Source organism: Aplosporella prunicola (genome assembly GCF_010093885.1).
Source record: "Aplosporella prunicola CBS 121167 unplaced genomic scaffold K452scaffold_22, whole genome shotgun sequence".
Lineage (NCBI taxonomy): Eukaryota > Fungi > Ascomycota > Dothideomycetes > Botryosphaeriales > Aplosporellaceae > Aplosporella > Aplosporella prunicola.
The window spans coordinates 148,493-168,969 of NW_022983550.1; the positions used below are offsets into that span (position 1 = coordinate 148,493).

A 20,477-nucleotide genomic window follows, 5' to 3' on the forward strand; every position below is an offset into this window, starting at 1 on the left:
ATAGCGACGTCTTTCGTCAACAATCTACGAAGACTTTCCCTATAGGTGGTTAGATCTCGGACGATACAAAAGGGTAGTTACAACAACCCAAATGCTACTCCTAAGGAATTGCTCATGGACCTCTGAACCATTGTAGACAAACCTTGAAGCATACGATACCCTATGTAACAACCGCCATAAAGGAATGAGTCCCCAAGCTTCATCGGTCGATCCAAGACGGCTTTGCATGCCCAAGTATTGATTGGCCTTGGAGAGGAAGCAATGATGTCTCGGAAACAATCATATTGAACGACACCACGGCGTGCCTAGTCTCCTTCTACAAGAGGGCATTCGGTTATCAGCGTATCCAGATACGGTCCATGTTGGGTCCATGAAGTACGCTGCATGACAAGGCAGTAGTGGTCCTTGCAAATGGAGTTGAATGCGTTAAGTAGCTCTCCGCAGTGCGACGCCACCCATGTCTCCAATCAAATCTGCTCACAGCCAAGGACTCTGCGAGGATGCCACCGTTTTCCTTGGAACCAGCTTCAGAAAGAAAGCATTTGTATCAAGGTCAATGTGTGGACTCTGTACGAATAGCCATCCCGGGGTTCCGAACTTGGGCCTTGGGACATAACGATTCTGGTCAAGGCTGAATGACCTGCTCCGTCAAAAGGGTATGAGACTTATAGGAATCTTAGACAGGGAGCCCGGCTCCTGGAAGTCCTTGGATGTATATGAAAGTCCTCAAAGAGTCCATGATACTGGTATATATCAGATTTAAGCGGCTCGAAAATTTATGTTCGCAATTTCAACTCGAAATGTAAGAGTTCACACTCACGAGACACTAAGCATTAGGCCGAAATCAAAGACAACACTCACCTTCACACTTACAAGCTTCCTCATCTCCGCTACGCCACACTTCCACCAATCATCCTCACACCTCCTTCTTCATCTTCTTCACTTCCATCTCACACCCTCAACCCCCCTCAACTCACCCAAACAAACCCGGAGTGCCATCTCTTTCGCCCCATTCAAAATATCCATCACTTTCATAAGATTGCTCGTAGCGCATCGTCGGGACAACTCGCTCCGCAGTTCCAGAGGCCAGGTTCACCAACTTCTGCTAACCGAAGTCAAAGTGCCACACCAGCACAAGCCGATTACAAACTTCTTTGACCTCGTCGGGATAGACATAACCCTCTTCGCGCCTAAGCTTATCGAGTGGCTGCCATAAGTCAAAGACAGAATGGAAAGAGCATGGGAACTGGCAATAGGTGTAATACGCTTGGTCGAAGAGGGGTGGATCGTATGTCTTGCCCTTCAGCTCTGCCGACACTGTAGTCGAGTGGGAGGGAGAGGGGACGTAGGGTTGGCGGTAGTGTTAGAAAGGAAACAGTGAAGCGAGAAGCAACACGGCGTCCCGCTGACGCTGTCTTGTGTGCCGTTAGCGGCAGCCCAGTGAACTCCGACCGTATTTAGCAACAACGCTACCACTATCCAGCGTCAGGCGTACCATCAGCATCCAACTCTTTTTTATCTTTCCGTTTCACTGCCACTTCCACTGTCACTGCTGCTTCTGCTGTCATTTGATGACAGTCTACCACCAACACTACCACCACCCCCACTGTTTCAGTAGCTGAAAGCAGAATTTGAGAAACGTGATGAGTAAATGTGATGGCTCGATGGCGATGCGCGTATTGGCTCAGGCGTAGAGGACGCCCACCTCAACCTTTCCTCCTCTTGAGACAGGAAGGAGGCAGATACATGCAACTTCTCGCACGAAAGCGGCAGTGGCAGTAGTGATGTTGGAGAAGCGGTCCGCACTGAGTAGTGTGAGCGAGTACGCACCGTGTTTTGCGGGTATACGGTCGATGGTGAGATTGGTGCCAGTGTTATACGCGTTTTGAAGTAGATGGGCGCGCAAGCTCAAAGTCTAAAGCCCTTCAGCAACGGTTGTAAATTACAACACAACAAACCATCTGTACGTTTCCAGTGAGCAAAAGGTTATGCCTCGGATCTCAAATCCGCCGTAACAGACAGAAATAGTTGAAGTGTGGGAATGCCGTCAAAGCCGCTGGATGCATCCTCACACTTTACACCCTGCTCACCTTCTACCATGATCAGTTCCAAGGACGTGTTTCCAATCCCTCTTCCCCCAGACTTTACACATGAGAGACGGAGATCCAATAGGGGTAATAGGTAAGAAGCTCTGGAACCAGAGCTTTTGAGACGATTCGCGGCGACAGTTACAGTGGCGGATGGGTTGGCGGCATGAACTTTGAGCGTACATTTCCAAAGAATCCAATATCTTCATCACCAGATGTGAGGTATATGGGCTGGTCTATATGGCCGCCCTACGATAGTTTTCAACCTGGCGGCTTTCGAGTGGCAAGGATATACTGGCTGATAGGTACATAGCCATGCAGCTGGAACTTTGTAGTCGAATGTCTAACGAATTGAAGCGAGAGGGAGAAGGTTTGATTTTTCGGTATGAACAACTGTTGATTGTGAAAGTTAGACGAGAATCTATTCACAAGTATTTGAAAGAAAGGGAGCAGGCTGTAAGCATTGGAGAGGACGTGGGAATTGATATGCAGCCAGACAAACGTATGGTATTCAACCACAATGCCCCTTCATGTAGAACTTCGAATAAAGCGAGCACAGGCTGGGTGTAGACACGGTCCTGAAGGTTACAGTGACTCTGCGAAGTCCCGATGTCGGCCAGCAAAAAGGTATGCAGAACGAGGTAGGAGTCAAAAGCAGCGTGCATGAACGGAGGACTGCTTTTGCATGCGTCAGCGCCAGCTCGTAATGATAAAGACCTTCCAGGACTATCTAGAAGAACCGTTGTGGCAGACGGACACATCTCGGAGATCTGTGGTTTAAAGCCGGCAAGAAATGCATGTAACATTGGACAGGTCGTGATCATTTCTTGGAATGAACGTCGCATCATAGCTGATGGCGTGCAGATCGCAGAGGATCTTCATGTCTATAGCGATGGATGACGTTTTGCTTTGAAGAAATTCGTTTCGTGATAGTCGTAGGCGGCTCTACATCCCTACCAATCAGTCATCTCTTTCAGGTAACCCGTTGTCGGCAGCGGCAGGGGGCACAAAAATCTATCCTTATCAGCCTGTGTGTAAACGGCGCTCGTTTAGAAACCAGTCAGCCATCTCATTGATCATTAATCCCTGCCCGTATTATCAAGACACATCCACCACGCCACCCGCTGCAAGACCCTTGAAGAGAGTGCGCAGTCCTCGCAGCAGCGGACGGAAAATGCCTCGCAATCCCGCCTGGTCTGGCAAGAATGGAGAGATGCAGAGTGAGTCGCATTGATTTCGAATGGAAATTTCGTACGCGATTGATTTGTGCAACAATCTGTGGTGCCTTTCTCCGAGGGGTTCTAGAACCTGGATCGTTGGGCGGCCCGTTGGCGCGGCCCGCGACCGCCACTGAGGCAGGACAGGCTATCACAGAGGCAGGAGATTTTGTTGGGCGGCCGTACGAGTAGGATTACTAGCAGATAGGTAGCGGCATGAGAAGGCGCAACCATCACGCGTGGGAGAGACTCCACGCAGGTACGCGGCCCGGCACCGGCTCGGCAGTCAGTCAAACAGACGGACCCCCACACAGCCTGGGGGATATGGCCGCGCGCTTTGTCTCAGGCCTTCAGCCTCTCAGCCGGGGTGGATTGCTCAGCGCGGGCAGATCGGCGGGACGATGACGAGGGGTTCGGACACATGGCCCTAGACGGTGCGAGCGACAAGTCCCGTGATGATGAGAGTGCCACGTACTCGTATGTAGTAGAAGTGAACATGTTTGTTGCAAGGCTGGCTATCGTGACGTGGGCAATGGGCGCATGCGGCGGGAAAAACAAGATCCGCAACGGCGGAAACGTGAGAACGTTGATGGGCGCGCCTATCAAGCTTGTCTGGCGGCCAAGCCCAGAAGGCGTCTGGTCGAATTTCCATAGGGGGCAACGCCAAGTGCTTGGCTGTTGGCGAGGCTGCGGAAACCGGGACCCGGCGGGGGCCACGCGACATTTGGTTGTGTAAGGAAAAAACAAAAAATCAAAAATTTCTTCTGCGCATTGGGGAGTTCCATGGAGGAGCTCGTAGCTGAGGGCCGATGGCCGATGGCCGGTACCCGCAACGACGCCGCACGCGTGACCCATTCACCGCGACCACGGAAGTCGCCGTCACCAGCAGAGCCTCACGACGCCACAGACGAGTACTCGGGTATAATCATCGTTGGAGGTGTTCGGGGGGTTGAATTACACTTTCTGCAGTCCAAGATTCCCAAGATCTTCTCTCCACTGTCATCCCGCACTTTCTACCCCATGGGCAGCCTCTCGCCTCCGGATCGTTTTCGTCGCGTTTTCGTGGGCCGTGGCGGATGGGTTTCCAGAATCGGCAGTTTAATGGGGCTTCTCCGCGAAAGCCGGTGGGGCCACCCTGCGCGCGGAGTGCTTGGACAAATCCCGGCCCTCAGATCCCACAGATGTAACATTGTCCACGAGCCCACGGAGCCCTCTTTCACGTTTGCAAACACCAGCCGTCTCCAGCTTGGCACACGTATGTACGTCGTTCCCATGCGTCAATCCATCCTTCGCCCGTCAGCGAAACGCCGAGTTTCCGAGCTGCAATATCTACACCTCCAATTTCTGTGTCATTGCCATTGCCCATTGCCACGCTGCTGGCACCATCGCGTAGGGCTAGCTCATGCGTTGGACCATACGTGTGGTCAGTTTTTTTCTGCTGGCCGCCTCTGGAGGCTTGGCCACGCTCGTCTCGAGCTTGACGAGCTTGACGAGCTTGCGCCTTCTTGGCTGGCTCAGGAAGGGTCCGCCCCAGTTTTCTATGCCCAAGCGGAACCCGATTGCTTGCATTCTGCCGGCAACCATTGCATACATGGTTAAAAGGGCGTCGGCGGCGACTCGGCTGTCGGTCGTACCACGGCCGCCCCAGCTGCCCCGGTCTCGACTGCCCTCACTGCCAGGACTTTCCAGCACCGCTGCACTACTGCCATCCTAGATGCCGTATCCTCCGCGATAGCGCTGTCATCCGACCATCGACCCGCTTGGTCTGTGAGCCTCGAGATGGAACCCCGGGATTGTGGGGCCTTTGCCGCCACAAATGGTTGAGCAGCCAGGGCGCTTGTTGAAAAACATGGATATAAAGAATCCTCCCCTCCGAACCCTTTGCTTAGGCTAGTCGCTGTTTTCCTGGCCTCACACCTACTATGGGTTCCTCCCAATTCCTCTTTGGCTTGAGCGGCCACGCTCTCAGTGTCCTCCAAATCATCTTCGTTGTCTGCCCTGCCTTCATCCTCTTCGGTTACAACCAATCTGGTCTTGGTGGTCTCCTCACTCTCGAGGACTGGGTTAAAACTTTCCCAGAAATCGACACTGTCAATACCAAAGGCGCTGTCAAGAGTCATAACTCTACCATTCAGGGCGTCACCGTTTCCACCTTCACCCTGGGAGCTCTTGTCGGTGCTCTGTCATGTTCCTACACTGGTGATAGGTTCGGCCGCCGCGCCGTCATCTTCGGTGCTGCTGTCCTTACCCTCATCGGCGAGGTTCTTCAAACGTCTTCCTTTGGCCTGCCTCAGTTCATCGTCGGACGCACCATCCTCGGATCCGGTATCGGTATGTTGAGTGCCACGGTTCCTGTTTGGCAGAGTGAGACATCCGGAGCGAAGAACCGCGGCAAGCACGTTGTTTTGGACGGTCTTTTCATCTGCGTTGGTTACACTCTCGAGTCCTGGATCAACCTTGGATTTTTCGAGTTCCACACGGGCCCTGTCACCTGGCGCCCGCCGCTCGCGATTCCTATCTTCTTCTCGCTCGTCCTGATGGCTTCCATCTATTTCCTGCCAGAGTCGCCCCGCTGGCTCGTCCGCAGGGCTAAGATTGATGAGGCCAAATCCACTCTGGCCGGCCTCAAGGGCCTCGAGACGGACTCTTACGAAGTGCAGGCTGAGGTCTCCGCCATTGAAATCTCTCTCGAAGAGACCGGTGCCGGTGCGGCATCACTGAGGGATATGCTCAAGATGGGCGAAGACAAGCTCCTCTACCGCTTCGGTCTTTGTATCCTTCTCCAGTTCTACCAGCAGATGAGCGGCACCAATCTCATCTCGACGTATACGAACATCTTGTTCCAGCAAAACCTCGGGTTGGACGCCGAAACCTCGCGCATCCTGGCCGGTGGTGCACTGACCTGGAAGTTCCTCTCGTCGTTTGTGGCTTTCTTCACCATTGACCGCTTCGGCAGACGGGCTGTGTTCATGTTCAGTGGTGCTGGCATGTCCCTCTGCATGACTTGCTTGTGCATCTGCACTTCCTTCGGCCCTGAAAACCGCGCTGCTCAGATCGCTGCTGCCTGCTTCATCTACCTTTTCAACTTCTTCGTCCCCATTGGGTTCCTGGGCGCCAACTTCCTCTACTGCACTGAGGTTGCCCCTATCCGCCTGCGTGTCGCCATGGCTTCTATCTCCACCGCCAACCATTGGCTCTGGTAAGTAATCCGGGCCGCTCTTATTTGCAAATGAACGCGCATCTAACAGATTTATTTCACAGGAACTTTGTCGTCACCATGATCACTCCCGTTGCCCTCGACACCATCGGTTACCGCTACTACATCGTCTATGCCGTCGTTGGCTTCTGCATCCCTGTCTCAGTATACTTCCTCTACCCGGAGACCATGGGCCGCAACCTCGAGGAGCTGGACTTGCTCTTCCGCGACAGTCCTTCTGCTCTTGCGACTGTCAAGTTCGCCAAGCAGCGTCCCGTACTGCAGCCAACCGAATTCGCTGTGGCGAAGACAGAGAAAGACCACGAATCACTAGAGGCCGAGCTCAAGTCTCAGGCATGAAGAGATTCCGCATAATATTGGCGTTGGGTGATTTGACGAGGCCGGCCTCGGAGGAAAGGTGCGCTTCCTTTTGCGGAGGTAGTTGAGCCTCCCGTGGATGATTGCTCGGGCGGGGTCAACGGATAACCTTCCGTGTCTGACAGGCTGCAGGAGCAACTGTCTGAACTAGTAATGGGGTACTGCATGGACAAGGGGTCCGGCATCATGATTTTCTGTTACGAATGATGTTTTTCCTTTGATGATATCAAATAGACACAACGAAGCGCTTCATGACGATACATTTTATCCGCGTGTCCGGACATCCTGACAGAGACGATCCATGTTGGTGCAGAGTAAGCAGATCCACTTGCTGCGCTTCCAGATATAGTCGGTACCCCGCAACCGATGGCAGATGGGGGCGCAATCAGGCCCTCTTTCAGTAGCGGTATTTTCGCCTTTGCAGATGTTCCTTGTTCTTCCTGTGCTCCTGACTTTTGCCGGCTCAGCATCGCGACGGCCATTTGTGGGCTTTCAGACACGTTTCCCCCAGTCTTGGAAGGATAGGAACACGCAGCGGTGTCTTGGACTTCTGGGTCGCTCCAGGATGGATGAAAATTGGACACTGGCGGTGAATTGGGTCCGATTCGACATGTTGACACCCTTGTCCTTGCCTCCTCTACATCCCATCCTCTGCGAACCATGTGGCGACCGAGTCAGTTGTTCCAGTACCTGCGCCCTGGATTTCGGCAGCTGCAGGGCATTCTGCAGCGGCGGTCCGTGGGAATAGGCGTCCCATCATTGGCTCTTTAGCGCCGCAATAGACTTTATCCGCCTCTGTTATATCCGGCGGGCATTGGGTAGTGCACAAAGTCGGAAAGGGATGTGCAAATGTGGTCGGCAGTGCGTCGCGGCTCGGGCGGGGTCTCGGTCTGGGGTGGCGCGGGTCAAAGCGCGTCGCGGAACAAAGTATCGAGGACTCCGGGCGCACGGCTTCCCCTGGACGTCATCACGCTCATATCAATCATATCCACCACCAGACGCGTCGAGCGTATCCACACTTGCATGGCCATGTTCCAGACACCTCACCACCAGTCGTCGTCGTCGCTGCTGCGTCTGCCGTATGATGTTCGCGTTATCATCTGGGAAGCTGCTTTGGGCAACCGGTGCATCCATATGAGCGGACGCAAGAACCTGGGTCAAAACATGCAGCCGCCGGTTTATGCCTTTGGTCACTTCGTCTGCGCGCTGGCCAAGGAGGGAGCATGCCATGCTTGTGCGAGCTTCGCCGAGTCGTTCAACAAGTTCAGGTTCATTGCGGCTGGCAACCTGGGAGACACGTCCCATGTCTCAGAGAGTGTTGCGTTGCTGCAGACGTGTCGCCTAATGTCAGTCTTATCGACCAGCCTGCATTTGCGGTAAGCTGATAAGAACGTCCCGGCTGCAGCTACCACGAAGCCACCGGCTTCCTATACGGCACTAACACCTTCCAATTCAAAACTCCAAAGTCTCTGAATCTATTCTATAACATGCTATCACGGCCGCGATGGGACTCCATCCATTCCTTGCATATGCACTGGCGCTTCCCTGGCGGCGATAGTGAACAGCTGCAGGCAAAGCTTGTCAGATTCCTAGCCCATTACGACGCATCGGGCGAGAGTCTAGACTTTCTGCGCGGTGACCTCCGTGACAGATTCCCCGACGACTGGATTTTTGCTTGCTCCGCTATCGCCAGAATGCACAACTTACGTGACTTTGGCCTCTGCATTGTACTGCCGAGTTGGATCATGGCACGGGCGCCGGAGATGGTGTCGCTGCTGCGGCCGCTGCAGGCGCTGGAAACAAAAGAAACGTGGACATTGGGTCTCAAGATAGATGACGCGAATGGCAACACGTTGCAGCAATCACTGCGGGATGCTGGCTTCCGGTGTCGCATTGCTCGCATTGTCAATCTTAGAGATGCGCCGGAATGGAAAACTCGTCGCGGTGCTGGGAAGTGCTGTGTACAAGTTCCTCTGCATCCGCTTTGAGGATACAGCCAATCAATATGCCGACTCTCATCACATTGTACAGGGTACCGGCGTCTTGAGGATGGCTAGCATTTACTCTGTCTGGGTGCTATCGTCTACAGTCCTGGAGCCAACCCACAACGGCATTTCTGCAGCTGAGGGAAGACTGAAGTGCTTTTCACCGGACATGCAGCATGTGTTCATCCGATATGCACAATCACCCGGCAACGGCTAAAAAGACTTCCGACCCATGTTGTTGAGGCTCGTGGCGTGCGGTCGAAGTTGTCACTATCTAGGTCGCATTGATCACCGCATGTTCTGGTAAGTTGACCAAAAATATTGGAAAAAGTGGGCTGCAGGTACAGGTCCATTAAGAACATACATATCTACCGTGATACGAAGCTAACGGGTCCACTCACCACTGTCCAACAGTGGGTGCCTGATGTCTCAAACATGCCCTAGTGGATAACAGAGCGACGTCGCTAGGTCCTCCGATGAAAGTGGCCATGGCGTGATAGGCGGGGACGGCCCGGTATATCCATGCTGGGACCCTGGCCGGTAGGTGAAGAAAAAAAAAAAAAAAGAAATCGTGAAGTGATGCTTCAAAGTGCTCGTGGAATTACTTATGCATCAAAGTACCAGAAGAATACCAGGAGTCCACTTCAATACCAGTTTACCACAGATCGTAGCAGATGATAAGAGTCCGTTCACACGAGGGCGTTACAAATATCTTATCTCATAAAGATCTTATCTTTTGCATAGGAACAACAACGTCAAACGCGGAAGGTTCTTGCTAGGAATACGGAGTATCTTCGAATGAACCTATCTCCCACATTCATTTAACTGCGCTTCCATCCATCCACTGAACCTCAACACGTACCATACCATATTATACATTTATTTCATGGGTTGTACCCTATCAAATGTTTTGTTGCAACCGGAGCTTTGGTGGAATTGCTATAATACCAACCATATGCGACCCGGAAGGTCGTTGTCTTTCGTGTCACCATCATCTTTGGCTATGTAAACCCAACAGCCTTAGCAAGAGAAAGATCTATTTCATTACAAAGAATAGACTGGTATAGTGAGAAGGATGGCTTGTGACCACTGTTAAATTGCAGGCATGTGTGCGTTCATGCTTCAATTTACCGCCCCATACGAAGATGCGGGGAGCTGGTACTCCTATTATCTATTATCACTGTTGAAAAACATAATACAAGTAAGTGATAGTCTTCCAGTGGCATCGATCTTTAACTTTATTGTGAAGAGTAGCTCCTAGTGTGGCGGTGTAGCCTTCACTCTCTGTTGTACTGTATAATGTACTGCCGCTACCACCGCTGGCAGCACCTTGTAGCAACAGGGCAGTGGTTCGGGTAGGGGCAATAGTGCAATAGCACCAGTAGGCGCAGCTGACAGTTGCTCAGTTAACTGACCCAGGCGTATAGGGATACAAGAGGTGGTTCCTTCAGGGACATTAAGATTGGTCTATAGCGACAGAAGGTAACGAATTGAAAATTGGAATGAATGTGAACTGTGAATTGGTTTTTTATTCTTGCTTGCCTACTACTAGCCCGGAGTTATACTATGAGCTACCTACTAGCTAAGAAAAGCGCTGCTAAATTTAAATCGTAGACAGCACGACTACACTAAAAACATTAGAGCTAGGAAAGCTTCTTACCTACGAACAAGATTTTATAAACTAGGCTATAGGAAGATGCGTAAGATAAATAAAGTACGAAGTAATACTTAGAAGGATTTAGACCGGTTAACCACACCGTCAATTCACTCTATATATATAGTACTCTTTAATTATTAGTGTATACCGTGTATATACTTAATAACAATCTGTTATTACAAGAACTAAAGACATCTACTTTATAGGATTGGAATTGATTTAGTTCGTCCGTAAGGTATAGTGCAATAGCATGTCAGATAATAAACGAATTAAATATAAAAGTCGCCTTGTAGCCGGATTAAAACCCAAGGGCAAGATGTATTAATATATTCTACAAGTGTATATAGACATTGTTTAAGTAATAATTGGATATTGAAAGTAAAATAACTAAAGAACTTTTACTTCTGATACCGTGTTCTTTGATATATACGAACATACTTATGTAGTGTTACGATCCCACTTCTTTAGCAGACGAAATAGGACTTACTTCTATCGAATTTGCAGCTCTATTATAGCTGGTTTTCACCATGTTTCTTCAGTGTGTGCATGTTTCCAGGAGCCATGACTGGTACATAAAGTATAACCCGTTCGCCGTATCAATAACAGTGAGTGACAGCATGCGGTATTAGGGTGCTACACTGAAGGCGACAAGAGTATCCGGTCAACTATGTATTTTGCTGCACATTAATCATCTTATGAAGTTTGAGATGAGCGTATCCGGTAAAACTTCGATCATTAGGGTAAATCGTGACCAATTTTGATACCGGTGCAATTAAAGTCATCTCCAGTCTTCGCCAATAAACCAATATCTACTGTAGATGTATTGAATTCGCAGTACAAATAAAATGCTTTTCACAATGATGTTGCTAAAGCACCTCGCCTCATCACCACCTGTCCCAAGTCCGTCAAGAGCTTTATAACAAGGAGCCCAAAATGTGGGATGACCGGGTACAGTGGTTAGTAGTGGTGGTGAGAACCATTTGGTGCGTACTCCTACTGTGATAGTGATTTATCTATGGGGACGATGCTGGGCTGCATGGCTGTTGAATGTGGGTTGAGCCTAAATCCAAAATCTAACATTGAGTTTTTAAGCCGAAGTGTGTAATTCACAACCATGAGTGGATAAAAAAAAAAGGAACCGAGACGTGTCGTCGGCGTCGTCGGTGGCGGAAGCTGCGAGGAGTCCATAATCGATGGTCGGCACAAGTTCACAACGAGACTGAACCAAAGGGAACAAACCTAATATAGAAACACATACAGCACGTCCCCATGAGAATGAAGAAAAGAGCTGAAGATGTCGCATCTTACTTACAAAGGCTAGGATAGAGGAAATAAGCTTACCTCGAGATTGTAGTTTTGATTTTTGAATACATCCTGGAACATCTAGATTACCCATATGGGTTTCCGAAGTACCAGAAGCGTATATATCCGGGTGGTATATATTTGCCATTATCGTCACTTATAACTTTGAGAACTCGAAGCAGGTCTCAGAGGTGCGGAATGAAGTTGGAGAAGTTTCCAACAATTCTCAAAGGACACCGCCTGAGTTTCAGATTTCAATGAAATCCGAAGGTTTTGGTCCTTCAGGTCCCAGCAGAGGGCGCACCCGGTAGCAGAATTTGCGCCAAAAACTACTATCAATGCTTTGGAAGTTAATATGTAAGCACTGTCTTCTCCTTCGACTCGTTTCCTTGGCTCGTTCCTTACTAAGGCTCGTTCAATTTGCCAGAGGCCAATTCCGGCTTCCTTACGCCGTAGCATCGTTGCTACACGCGTGCTGCAATGTAGACCAACAAGGGTGCAAGGCAACAGAAAGAAAGATAATTAAAAATCGGACCGTGAATGGACAAGAAAAATTGACATATATTCTGCCTCCTTTCTAAATTTTTGAGGCTATTCCATATTTTGCAAACGACGAAGATCGATCCCATCCCATGACTGGCTTTGTAAGCCCAACACCGTATGCTCCCAAACGCCGCTTCCATGAGAGTACACGCTCTCAGTGAGCTGAACACGCGTAACGAAATCGCCTACTCCTCCATGGAATCGACAACTGTGACTTCTTGACTGGCCGCGCTGTAGTACCTGTGGAAGCCGTTAATATGCTGTATTCTCTAGGCCCAGAGTAGACTGGGGGACCACTTACGCCTTGATTTGGATTTTGAAGTCGGCCATGTGGACGCCAAACAGCTTGAGCAGAGCAGTCTGGTGGCTGTTAAGTGTCTGGCCCTCCTTGCAGACGGTGTATTCCTGGTCAAGGACGACCTTGCCCTTGTCAAGGCGGGTGGGCATACCCCACTTGCGAACCGTAACCTCGACGGGGTGCGGCAGAGGGGTGTCCTCACTAGCGGGGACCTGGCCACCGGTTGAGTGAACCACACCCTCTGGCACGACAAAAGTGCTCGAAGCGACGACGCCCGCGCGCGCAAAGTCTGTCTGGGCGTAGTTGGCAAAGTACTCGAGGATCTCGGCCGGCTCGCGCGACGTGAACAGCAGTCCCACATTGCCGGCAAGGTGCGCCGACAGCTTGTGAAGGTTCGGAAGGTGCTCAGAGGCCGCGTCGGTGCCCAGGGCTTTCGCCATGACCTTGGTCTTGCCGAAGAAGATTCTACGCACGGTCAAGTCAGTGAGAGATTGTTACAGCGCCGCCTGTGCGCATGCGGTGCAGCGGAGGGGAGGAGGCTAGGCACACACCTGCTATCGGAGAACTCTGCGCGCACCTCCTTCAGGTAGTTGTTGCGCATGTTTTCGACGTCGAAGACGAAGGCATACTGGTGCTCGTCGGCGGCCTCGCGCACATTGGCGAAGAGGCGCTCAGAGAGCTCCTTGCCCTTCTTCTCGACCTTGGAGAGGTGGACGACCTTGGCGCGCTTCGACTTGGGCATTTTGGCGGTGAAATGGGCACGAGAAATGGGAAAGAGCGATGGTGTTGATAGTTGAAATTTCCTGTTATCTTATCGCGCGGGAAAGTTTTCACGAGGTCTTGCGCGCCGCGGCCGCAGCTTTAGACGAGCCCAAGCTGCCGCGCTCGACACCCACCCTGCTCGCTGGCATCATGGTGAGCGCGCGACATGCTGGGGTTTATGGACTATGTGCAAAACGCCTTCTACGAGGCCACGCACTGGAACCATGACAACTCCTACTCCTACTTGACGGCCACCGCCCAAGGTACCTATGTCCCTACGCTTCTCACCGCCGACGCCGCCATCTGACGTGTGAACTTGCCAGCGCTCCTCGACTTCCAGACGCCTCGCGGCTTGTGCCTCAACCTCTCCTCCCTCTCGTCGCCCAATTTCGCCACGTCATACTCCATCGGCACCATTGGCGTCGTCGATGGCTCTCTCTCCTACCTCTATTCGTCTCTGGCGCTCGATGCCAAGTCCAGGAGCAATGATATAGACCTGCACCACCTCGTGCGAGGCTATCGCCACTTGAAAGAGCTGAGGAGGCCGGATGAGCCGTGGTGGTGGGAAATATGGCACGGGGGAAGGCGGGTAGATCGGAAAGGTAGCAGTGGCCTTACAGCTTGGCAAAAGCGCGACACTGATCATGGGACCAGCTACGGCGCTCTACGGGCGAATCTACCTACCGACCAACTCCCTCGAAGCGTTGTACCTTCGTAGAGTCTCACCGACGCGGCAGCTGAGGATTGCTTGCGTCAGCGATTCCAACGTGAGCAATGGCGGGACGATTCTCGGTGTGGTGCAAAACGACTATGGCAAGTACAGCACGGAATACCTGTACAGCACGGACAGCGCGCTGCTGGGGGTTCGCGGCCTCTACAACTTCGGGCCTGATCCGAGAAACCCCACCGCGGAGGAAGCCAAGACTCTCAGCCCGGAACGTGTCAGCGGCATGTTCAGCGCGGGTGCCGAGCTCTACTACGGCATTTTGAACAAAAGCGGCGGGATGAGCACTGGTCTGAGGTTCACGACGCTGCCGCAACACACGGGGTTCCCCTACACGATGACGCTGACACTGAACCCGCTGATGGGCAGCTTGTCTTCCACATACGCGGTTAAAGCGGGGCACAATGTCTCGCTGTGCTCTCGCTTCGACTTCAACTTTTACTCTTACGAAAGCGATCTTCAGCTGGGCTGCGAGCTGTGGCAACGCAGGAAGGAGACGGAGGTGGAAGAATGGGCGGCGCGGCTGATCCGGCCCGAGTGGAAGCAACAGCAACAGCAGCAGCAGCAGCAGCAGCAGCAGCAGCAGCAGCAGCAGCAACAACAGCAACGTCACACGGCGGCAGACGACGACGTGTCGGGCGTGATCAAGGCCCGGGTTGACCAGAAGTGGCGGATAGGAGTGCTGTGGGAGGGACGCATCAAGGAGCTCCTGTTCACCCTGGGCGCCAGCTTCGACCTGAAACGACGGGAGCAGATCTTTCGGGCGGTTGGCGTCGAGGTGCAGTATTCATCCTAGCCCGATCGCAGATCCCGTCGGGGCGGAGGAAGCACGGGTTTTCCCAGGCATGACACGAGCTGCCAAGGCGCGTTGAAACGGGGAAGGATTGGTTGGATTGCTAGACAGGGGGAGCGGGGGCGCGTCAGAGGCAGCAGCAGGCGCGACAGAAAGCGGCGAATCGCGCGACTGGCGGGGCTTAGCGCGGCTTCCCCCTTGGGTCGTCGGACGGCGGGCGCCGGGCGTTCCTGCAGAAGCGGCCGGGCCTAGGGCGTAGTGTGTGTGCAAGCCCCAACCCAACTTTTGTGTGTAGGTAAAAATAATACCACCGAGAGAGTAGAGAGAGAGAGAGTGTGTGTGTGTGAGAGTGAGAGAGCCACCACCAACCCTCACCACCACCATCACCATCACACGCACTATCGCCACCACCAACAACTACTATGGCAACAACAACAACAACAACAACAACACACCCCGGGTTGCATTGTGTATGTGTGTGTATGTGAGTGAGAAAATAATGCATGAATACCTGGCTAGCTGGCTGGCTACTGCTGGTGCTGGTGCTGGTGCTGCTGATGCTGCTGATGCTGCTGGCCCTGGCTACTGCTGACTGCTTGCTGCTGGTCAACAAGTGCCCCCCAAAAAAAAAAAAAAAAAGCTGGCGTCCGCCGCCCAGTGAGATATTTATACACTCGCCGCCTCCCCGCCGCACCAATCAGCGCCGGCCGCCCTGGTCCCCGTACCGCGGTGGCCATGGCGTGAGGGGCCACTCCTGTAACACCGAGTCGCGCGAGTCGTCGTCGTCGGCTTCTCCCTCCGTACGCAGCCTAGCCACGCCCCCCTTAACATCAAACCTCCTCGCGAGCCCCAGCGTCTTTCATTTACACGCCTATTCACCATCCATACCAGCCTGGATTTCGCTGCCATCGTCATCCCGACCAAGGTGCGATCTCCACCACCTTCTCTTCTCGCTGTCGCTGTTTTTTTATCGACGCCGTCACTCCTTTCGGCCGTCTGTTCACTCATTTTGGGCGCCGCCCGTCCCCTCCTTAGACCCAGCTGCCCACCGCCTCCGGTCCTCGATCCTTTTCGGCTTCATCGCTCCCCTCTGACGGCCAACCATCTTCACCTCTTCTTCCTGTCAGAGACGCTTTGATTCCGCCCCATCTGCTCGCCTGGCCGCACGTTGCACATCCCTACCTCTCGCGGTTCCTCTCCTTGTACCCATCCCGCGCCGGATGCTCTCCTGAGCCTTTACATTCATTCGGACCATCACCGCCTCTTGACCAACCACGTCCTTTTGCCCCCTCACGAACGTCGCGACACGCCCGTCACCTTCGCTCGGCCCCGGACCATCCCCGCCCCGTCCCCGCCGCTGCCGCTGCTGCCGTGTCCATATACATTGCCGCTCCCCGAATGCAGTCAGCCGGCGCGCCAACCATGAACTCGACGCCATCGCCGGCCGCTTCGGCCACCACGCAGAGCTCTGCCTCGCGTCGCCCGCCGCGCAAGAGCACCCTCACCCAACAGCAAAAGAACCAGAAGCGCCAGCGCGCCACCCAAGACCAGCTCGTGACCCTCGAGATGGAGTTTAACAAGAACCCCACCCCCACCGCCATCGTTCGCGAGAGGATCGCGCAGGAGATCAACATGACTGAGCGCTCGGTACAGATCTGGTTCCAGAACAGGCATGTGCCCCCCGCCGACCTTGTTCTTCCTTTTTAGGCGCCGCCCCATTGGCCTTGCTAACTTAACCCGCAGGCGAGCCAAGATCAAGAACATTGCGAAGAAGAGCATTGAGAGCGGGGAGGATTGCAATGACATCCCCGAGTCGATGCGCCGCTACCTGGCGCTCCAGGCCATGGAGTCTGGCAAGGGCCTCGGCCGCGACTTTCTCGGTCGCACCGGCGGCATGGCTTCGTACGGTAGCGGTATGCTGCTGAACACGGAGACCAGCTCCTCCAAAGTCGGTAAGTCGCATCGCGTCTGGTCATGCTGCATTGCCTCTGCGCGCATACTTACTCGCCATCAGTCATCCATCACTTCGCATGCCGCTCTCTGAGCATCGGCTCGTGGCGCCGCGTCGGCCAGAGTGCCATGGACCTCGTCATTTTCTACTCGCCCGAGAAGTGCTGCGTCACCTACTACATCAACAACGACTCCGCTGGCTACAAGATTGAGTATCCTTTCTCGTACATCAAGAACATTTCTCTGGAGCTTGGCGACCAGAACGCCGCCGAGGGCGCTTCGCAGAGGCCCGGCGGCTTGATTGTAGAGCTGACGAGGCCGCCCAACTTCTTCATGGACTCCTCCGGATCTGGTGGTTTCTACCAGTGCGGCGACTTCACCGAGGACCAGCAAGCTTCGCAGGTCCTGGTCCACCACCTCGGTGGTCACCCCAAGGTCCTCAGCGGCCAGCTCGCCAAGCTCGTCTCTCTGGAGTCCTTCCAGAACAGGCACAACTTCTTCGATCCCAATGCTTTCGCTGTTTCCGCGCCTGTCTCTCCCGTCAACCACCGCCCCGCCTCGCAACCCAACCACTTTGTCCACCCCCACAATCCCGCGTCTGCGTACCACCAGCCTAACCCCTTCGAAATGGGCGGCGGACTCCAGCCCCAACGTGGACACAAGAGGCAGCGGAGTCGCTCGGTGCCAGTTGCAATGGACTTTTCAATGCTGCGCCAAAACCCCATGCCTTCGTTCCTCATCCAGCCCGAGCCGTCCTCCTATCCTGCGGCGCCTTACACACCGCAGCAGGAGATTTTCGCGCCGATACCTCAGCACCACAACATGAACGGCCCGATTGGACCCCAGTTGAGCATTGACACTTCGGCCGGTTACGGCATGGACTACAGGCAGTACCCGATGTCCGCTACCACGGCCAACTCGCCGTCCGATTACGGCACGCCAGGTTTCTTCACGTCGAATCCCGGTCCTGACAACGTTCCGGCCGCCAACTTCAGCACACCGTACAGCGTGCCTTACCTCTCTCCTCTGCCCGATCAGTCGAGCATCCCTCAAGCGTCCGTGTCCCCACTGTCCGCCATGAGTCATGGTGACCCGATTATCGCGAATCAGTCGCCTCCGCTCACCTCTTTGGGCCGAGCTTCTTCCGCCGATCTGTACCCGATGGCGCACGAGAGCGCAGTGTCAGACGATGGCATGTCGTTGAGTGAGATGTACTCGAAGCAGTCGCTCTCGCTACCGTTCCGGTCGCCGCTCGACGACAGCGCCATTGAAGACCTCGACATGTCGAATCTCGTGTCCTTCGGCACGATTGATCCGTCAAGTCTGTCGCCAGAGAATCATCAACAACAAACGATGTAGTTTTCATAGCCGGCTGCCCAGGCCCCTTGGCAACGGCTCACGGCGCGTACCTGAGAGCAAGCAGTCGCGGAGGTCCGTTTGTCTTGGAAATAGACCCATTGGGCTTCTTGCGCACCTCGGTACCGCTATTTACATAACATGCACATCTACGCCACCGATCGTTGATACCCTCCTCAAACCAGTTTTTCAAGCGCCTGTTTCTTCTTCCCTTCGCATAGTTGGACTCAACTAATCTTATTCTTTAATACGATCGATCGCAAATCAACAATCAAATCACTGACGCAGACTTGGACGACAACAACAACCCACATTTTCCGGAAGGCTGAAAGGCGTTTTTGTTCGGTTGGCAGTCACAGGACCAATACGGCCGGTACAGACACGAAAAGAGGAGAGAGGCGGACTGGTTGAACCTGCGTCATCCGTCCTTTTGCTATTCATTGCCGCTGGGAGAGGCAGAGCTTTTGCTTTCTGTTCTTGCTTCTTATTTTTCTTTTCTTCTTCTGGTTCTTTTATCTCCTTTCTGCTTTCTAGCCATGGAAAAATTATGCTACTGAGCTTTCTGTTGACCTTCTCTCGGCGGATCTCTGTTGCAGGTCAAGCCCCCTTTTCTTCCCTTTATCTTTCTTTTTTATGTGTGCGTTTTTGCGGACCTTCTTCTTCTCTCATTTTCCTTTGTTTTGGGTTTTTGATAAGCAATCTTGCAAGCTTGAATCTGTCTTCCGTTCGCGTGCTTGGGCATAGCAGAAAGCGAGAAGAGATGGCTCTGACAAGAAAGAGGATAGGCGGGGCAATCAAGGAGCATGGTGCATACTCTGTCGCCGCTGCGCGGAAGAACATCATGAAGTGGTATGAAGGCGAGCAGTTGCGGCTGCCGCCGGCACCGCTTCTCTGCGCTTTCTCACCTCGTCTCGGATAAACAACGGAATGGTTCTTTTGTCTCTTTTTGGTTCCATGGGCTGTGATGATGAGGATGTCTTGAGTACGCTTGTGTCTTGTTTTTATCTCTCTCGCGTGTAAAGCTAGGCAAACTCAGTATTACCACTGCGTCGATAAACGACGGCTTGGTTCACGAGACAGGATGGTTGCATGAGGACGGCAGACATGTGCTTTAGGATGCGCTTCTTAAGTCGAAGGCCGTCATTTCGTTAAGCAACTGACGAAGGCGATAGGCGCCCACATCGACGTGGCAGCGGGCGCCGGTGGGGGGACGTGGAGCCCATAACTATGACGGGGTGAATTGGCGGGCGCAAGTATAGCTCGGGTTGTATTGTATGCATGCATCAAGATCAGCGGAGGGGCACAGGACCTGCTCGCTCATGCAAGCGTGACCGGTCTACCGGAGAGGGGGGGGGGATGCAGCTTGGTCGCGAGGCATTCCAGAAGTCGCGCACACACGGTCGACGGTGGAATGGGACGAGGCAGTCTCCTGATCAGCGCAAAGGGGCTGGTTCAGCCTTGCGGGAGGGCGGTAGTGGCGGAGGTGCCGCATGCCGCCCCCTCGCATGAGGCGCCAATAGGGTCGACGGATATAGTGAGGGCGACAGTGCCGTCCGCGGGCGCCGATGACGACGCTAGGGTAGATGGGTAGCTACACCTACTTCACCTGACCTGTTTTCATTATCGAACACTCGCTCGCGGACCACCGGCAACTTGTTTCGTGTGTGGGCTTCCTTCCGTCCTTTCCCCGGTTGCGCGTACCCCGTCTTGGCTCTCAGCAGCACGCGTCTCCCCTTTTGATCGCCCTGCAGTCTCGACGCCGCACCGCCCCCCCTTTGATCTGCTCAACTGCTCGCTCCTCTTCACGCCACCGTCGTCGAACCCCCTTGGTCTGGTCGAGATCGAGTCACGCCGTGCTGGGTCGCTCCGTCATCACGGTAGGTCCCGAGTAGCTGTCGCCGTGAGGTAGAGAGCTGTACTTGTATTACCAATGAGGTGTACATACCACGTACAGCAAACACGTGGCGCGTCTTCCTTAGGCCCGGCGAGCTTGTTTTGCTACTAAGTTCACCATCTAACCAACACACCAGGGTCCGCAGGCCTTGGAAACGGGCCTTCGAGAAGGATGCTGCCGTGCCACGCCATGGCCGTAGCATCATTGGTCCCTTCTGCGCGATGCGGCCCGCTGCTGATCCCCATCACCTGCGCAACACCATCTGGCCCATGAGGAAAGAGCTAGGAGCCCAATGCGGAAAGAAGCCACCCATCTCAATTCTCCATCCCTTTCAT

General features: G+C 53.5%; 9 protein-coding genes across 9 annotated transcripts; 6 read left to right on the forward strand and 3 right to left on the reverse strand.

Moving 5' to 3' along the window:
• Positions 1-2,450: 2,450 nt before the first annotated feature.
• On the reverse strand, positions 2,451-2,765 carry K452DRAFT_290355 (uncharacterized protein). The gene has a single exon (XM_033540987.1). It carries the CDS (start codon positions 2,750-2,752, stop codon positions 2,513-2,515), a length of 240 nt encoding a protein of 79 aa, XP_033394412.1. The 5' UTR covers positions 2,753-2,765; the 3' UTR covers positions 2,451-2,512.
• Positions 2,766-3,791: 1,026 nt separating this feature from the next.
• Positions 3,792-5,135, forward strand: K452DRAFT_83325 (uncharacterized protein). The gene has a single exon (XM_033547204.1). The coding sequence runs from the start codon at positions 4,088-4,090 to the stop codon at positions 4,901-4,903; it is 816 nt and encodes a 271-aa protein (XP_033394413.1). The 5' UTR covers positions 3,792-4,087; the 3' UTR covers positions 4,904-5,135.
• An 18-nt stretch (positions 5,136-5,153) lies between these two features.
• On the forward strand, positions 5,154-7,137 carry K452DRAFT_255471 (uncharacterized protein). Its single transcript, XM_033538358.1, has 2 exons — positions 5,154-6,503; positions 6,566-7,137. The coding sequence occupies exons 1-2, from the start codon at positions 5,227-5,229 to the stop codon at positions 6,858-6,860; spliced, it is 1,572 nt and encodes a 523-aa protein (XP_033394414.1). The 5' UTR covers positions 5,154-5,226; the 3' UTR covers positions 6,861-7,137.
• Positions 6,792-7,633, reverse strand: K452DRAFT_83323 (uncharacterized protein). The gene has a single exon (XM_033547203.1). It carries the CDS (start codon positions 7,538-7,540, stop codon positions 7,076-7,078), a length of 465 nt encoding a protein of 154 aa, XP_033394415.1. The 5' UTR covers positions 7,541-7,633; the 3' UTR covers positions 6,792-7,075.
• Positions 7,634-7,901: 268 nt separating this feature from the next.
• K452DRAFT_320835 (uncharacterized protein) lies at positions 7,902-8,866 on the forward strand (the record flags this gene model as incomplete). Its single annotated transcript, XM_033544353.1, has 2 exons — positions 7,902-8,224; positions 8,284-8,866. The coding sequence occupies 2 exons, from the start codon at positions 7,902-7,904 to the stop codon at positions 8,864-8,866; spliced, it is 906 nt and encodes a 301-aa protein (XP_033394416.1).
• Positions 8,867-12,356: 3,490 nt separating this feature from the next.
• Positions 12,357-13,417, reverse strand: K452DRAFT_360943 (uncharacterized protein). Its single transcript, XM_033546385.1, has 3 exons — positions 13,215-13,417; positions 12,667-13,128; positions 12,357-12,605 (listed from the first exon to the last, which is right to left on the reverse strand). The coding sequence occupies exons 1-3, from the start codon at positions 13,403-13,405 to the stop codon at positions 12,551-12,553; spliced, it is 708 nt and encodes a 235-aa protein (XP_033394417.1). The 5' UTR covers positions 13,406-13,417; the 3' UTR covers positions 12,357-12,550.
• Positions 13,418-13,580: 163 nt separating this feature from the next.
• On the forward strand, positions 13,581-15,255 carry K452DRAFT_290358 (uncharacterized protein). Its single transcript, XM_033540988.1, has 3 exons — positions 13,581-13,688; positions 13,749-14,027; positions 14,080-15,255. Exons 1-3 carry the CDS (start codon positions 13,592-13,594, stop codon positions 14,943-14,945), a joined length of 1,242 nt encoding a protein of 413 aa, XP_033394418.1. The 5' UTR covers positions 13,581-13,591; the 3' UTR covers positions 14,946-15,255.
• K452DRAFT_83385 (uncharacterized protein) lies at positions 15,196-16,188 on the forward strand. The gene has a single exon (XM_033547205.1). It carries the CDS (start codon positions 15,446-15,448, stop codon positions 16,034-16,036), a length of 591 nt encoding a protein of 196 aa, XP_033394419.1. The 5' UTR covers positions 15,196-15,445; the 3' UTR covers positions 16,037-16,188.
• K452DRAFT_83386 (uncharacterized protein) lies at positions 16,189-18,523 on the forward strand. The gene is made up of 3 exons (XM_033547206.1): positions 16,189-16,612; positions 16,686-16,894; positions 16,957-18,523. Exons 1-3 carry the CDS (start codon positions 16,341-16,343, stop codon positions 18,249-18,251), a joined length of 1,776 nt encoding a protein of 591 aa, XP_033394420.1. The 5' UTR covers positions 16,189-16,340; the 3' UTR covers positions 18,252-18,523.
• The last annotated feature ends 1,954 nt before the right edge of the window (positions 18,524-20,477 follow it).

Bases quoted from the DNA above. Each gene is read 5' to 3' on its own strand.
- K452DRAFT_290355 (XM_033540987.1), bottom strand. From the start codon at position 2,752: ATGCACGCTGCTTTTGACTCCTACCTCGTTCTGCATACCTTTTTGCTG.
- K452DRAFT_83325 (XM_033547204.1), top strand. From the start codon at position 4,088: ATGGAGGAGCTCGTAGCTGAGGGCCGATGGCCGATGGCCGGTACCCGC.
- K452DRAFT_255471 (XM_033538358.1), top strand. From the start codon at position 5,227: ATGGGTTCCTCCCAATTCCTCTTTGGCTTGAGCGGCCACGCTCTCAGT. The intron at 6,504-6,565 runs GTAAGTAATCCG...TTTATTTCACAG, and splicing joins ACCGCCAACCATTGGCTCTG to GAACTTTGTCGTCACCATGA.
- K452DRAFT_83323 (XM_033547203.1), bottom strand. From the start codon at position 7,540: ATGGTTCGCAGAGGATGGGATGTAGAGGAGGCAAGGACAAGGGTGTCA.
- K452DRAFT_360943 (XM_033546385.1), bottom strand. From the start codon at position 13,405: ATGCCCAAGTCGAAGCGCGCCAAGGTCGTCCACCTCTCCAAGGTCGAG. The intron at 13,129-13,214 runs GTGTGTGCCTAG...GACCGTGCGTAG, and splicing joins GCAGAGTTCTCCGATAGCAG to AATCTTCTTCGGCAAGACCA. The intron at 12,606-12,666 runs GTAAGTGGTCCC...CGGCTTCCACAG, and splicing joins TTCAAAATCCAAATCAAGGC to GTACTACAGCGCGGCCAGTC.
- K452DRAFT_290358 (XM_033540988.1), top strand. From the start codon at position 13,592: ATGCTGGGGTTTATGGACTATGTGCAAAACGCCTTCTACGAGGCCACG. The intron at 13,689-13,748 runs GTACCTATGTCC...TGAACTTGCCAG, and splicing joins CTTGACGGCCACCGCCCAAG to CGCTCCTCGACTTCCAGACG. The intron at 14,028-14,079 runs GTAGCAGTGGCC...TCATGGGACCAG, and splicing joins AAGGCGGGTAGATCGGAAAG to CTACGGCGCTCTACGGGCGA.
- K452DRAFT_83385 (XM_033547205.1), top strand. From the start codon at position 15,446: ATGAATACCTGGCTAGCTGGCTGGCTACTGCTGGTGCTGGTGCTGGTG.
- K452DRAFT_83386 (XM_033547206.1), top strand. From the start codon at position 16,341: ATGCAGTCAGCCGGCGCGCCAACCATGAACTCGACGCCATCGCCGGCC. The intron at 16,613-16,685 runs GCATGTGCCCCC...CTTAACCCGCAG, and splicing joins CAGATCTGGTTCCAGAACAG to GCGAGCCAAGATCAAGAACA. The intron at 16,895-16,956 runs GTAAGTCGCATC...ACTCGCCATCAG, and splicing joins GACCAGCTCCTCCAAAGTCG to TCATCCATCACTTCGCATGC.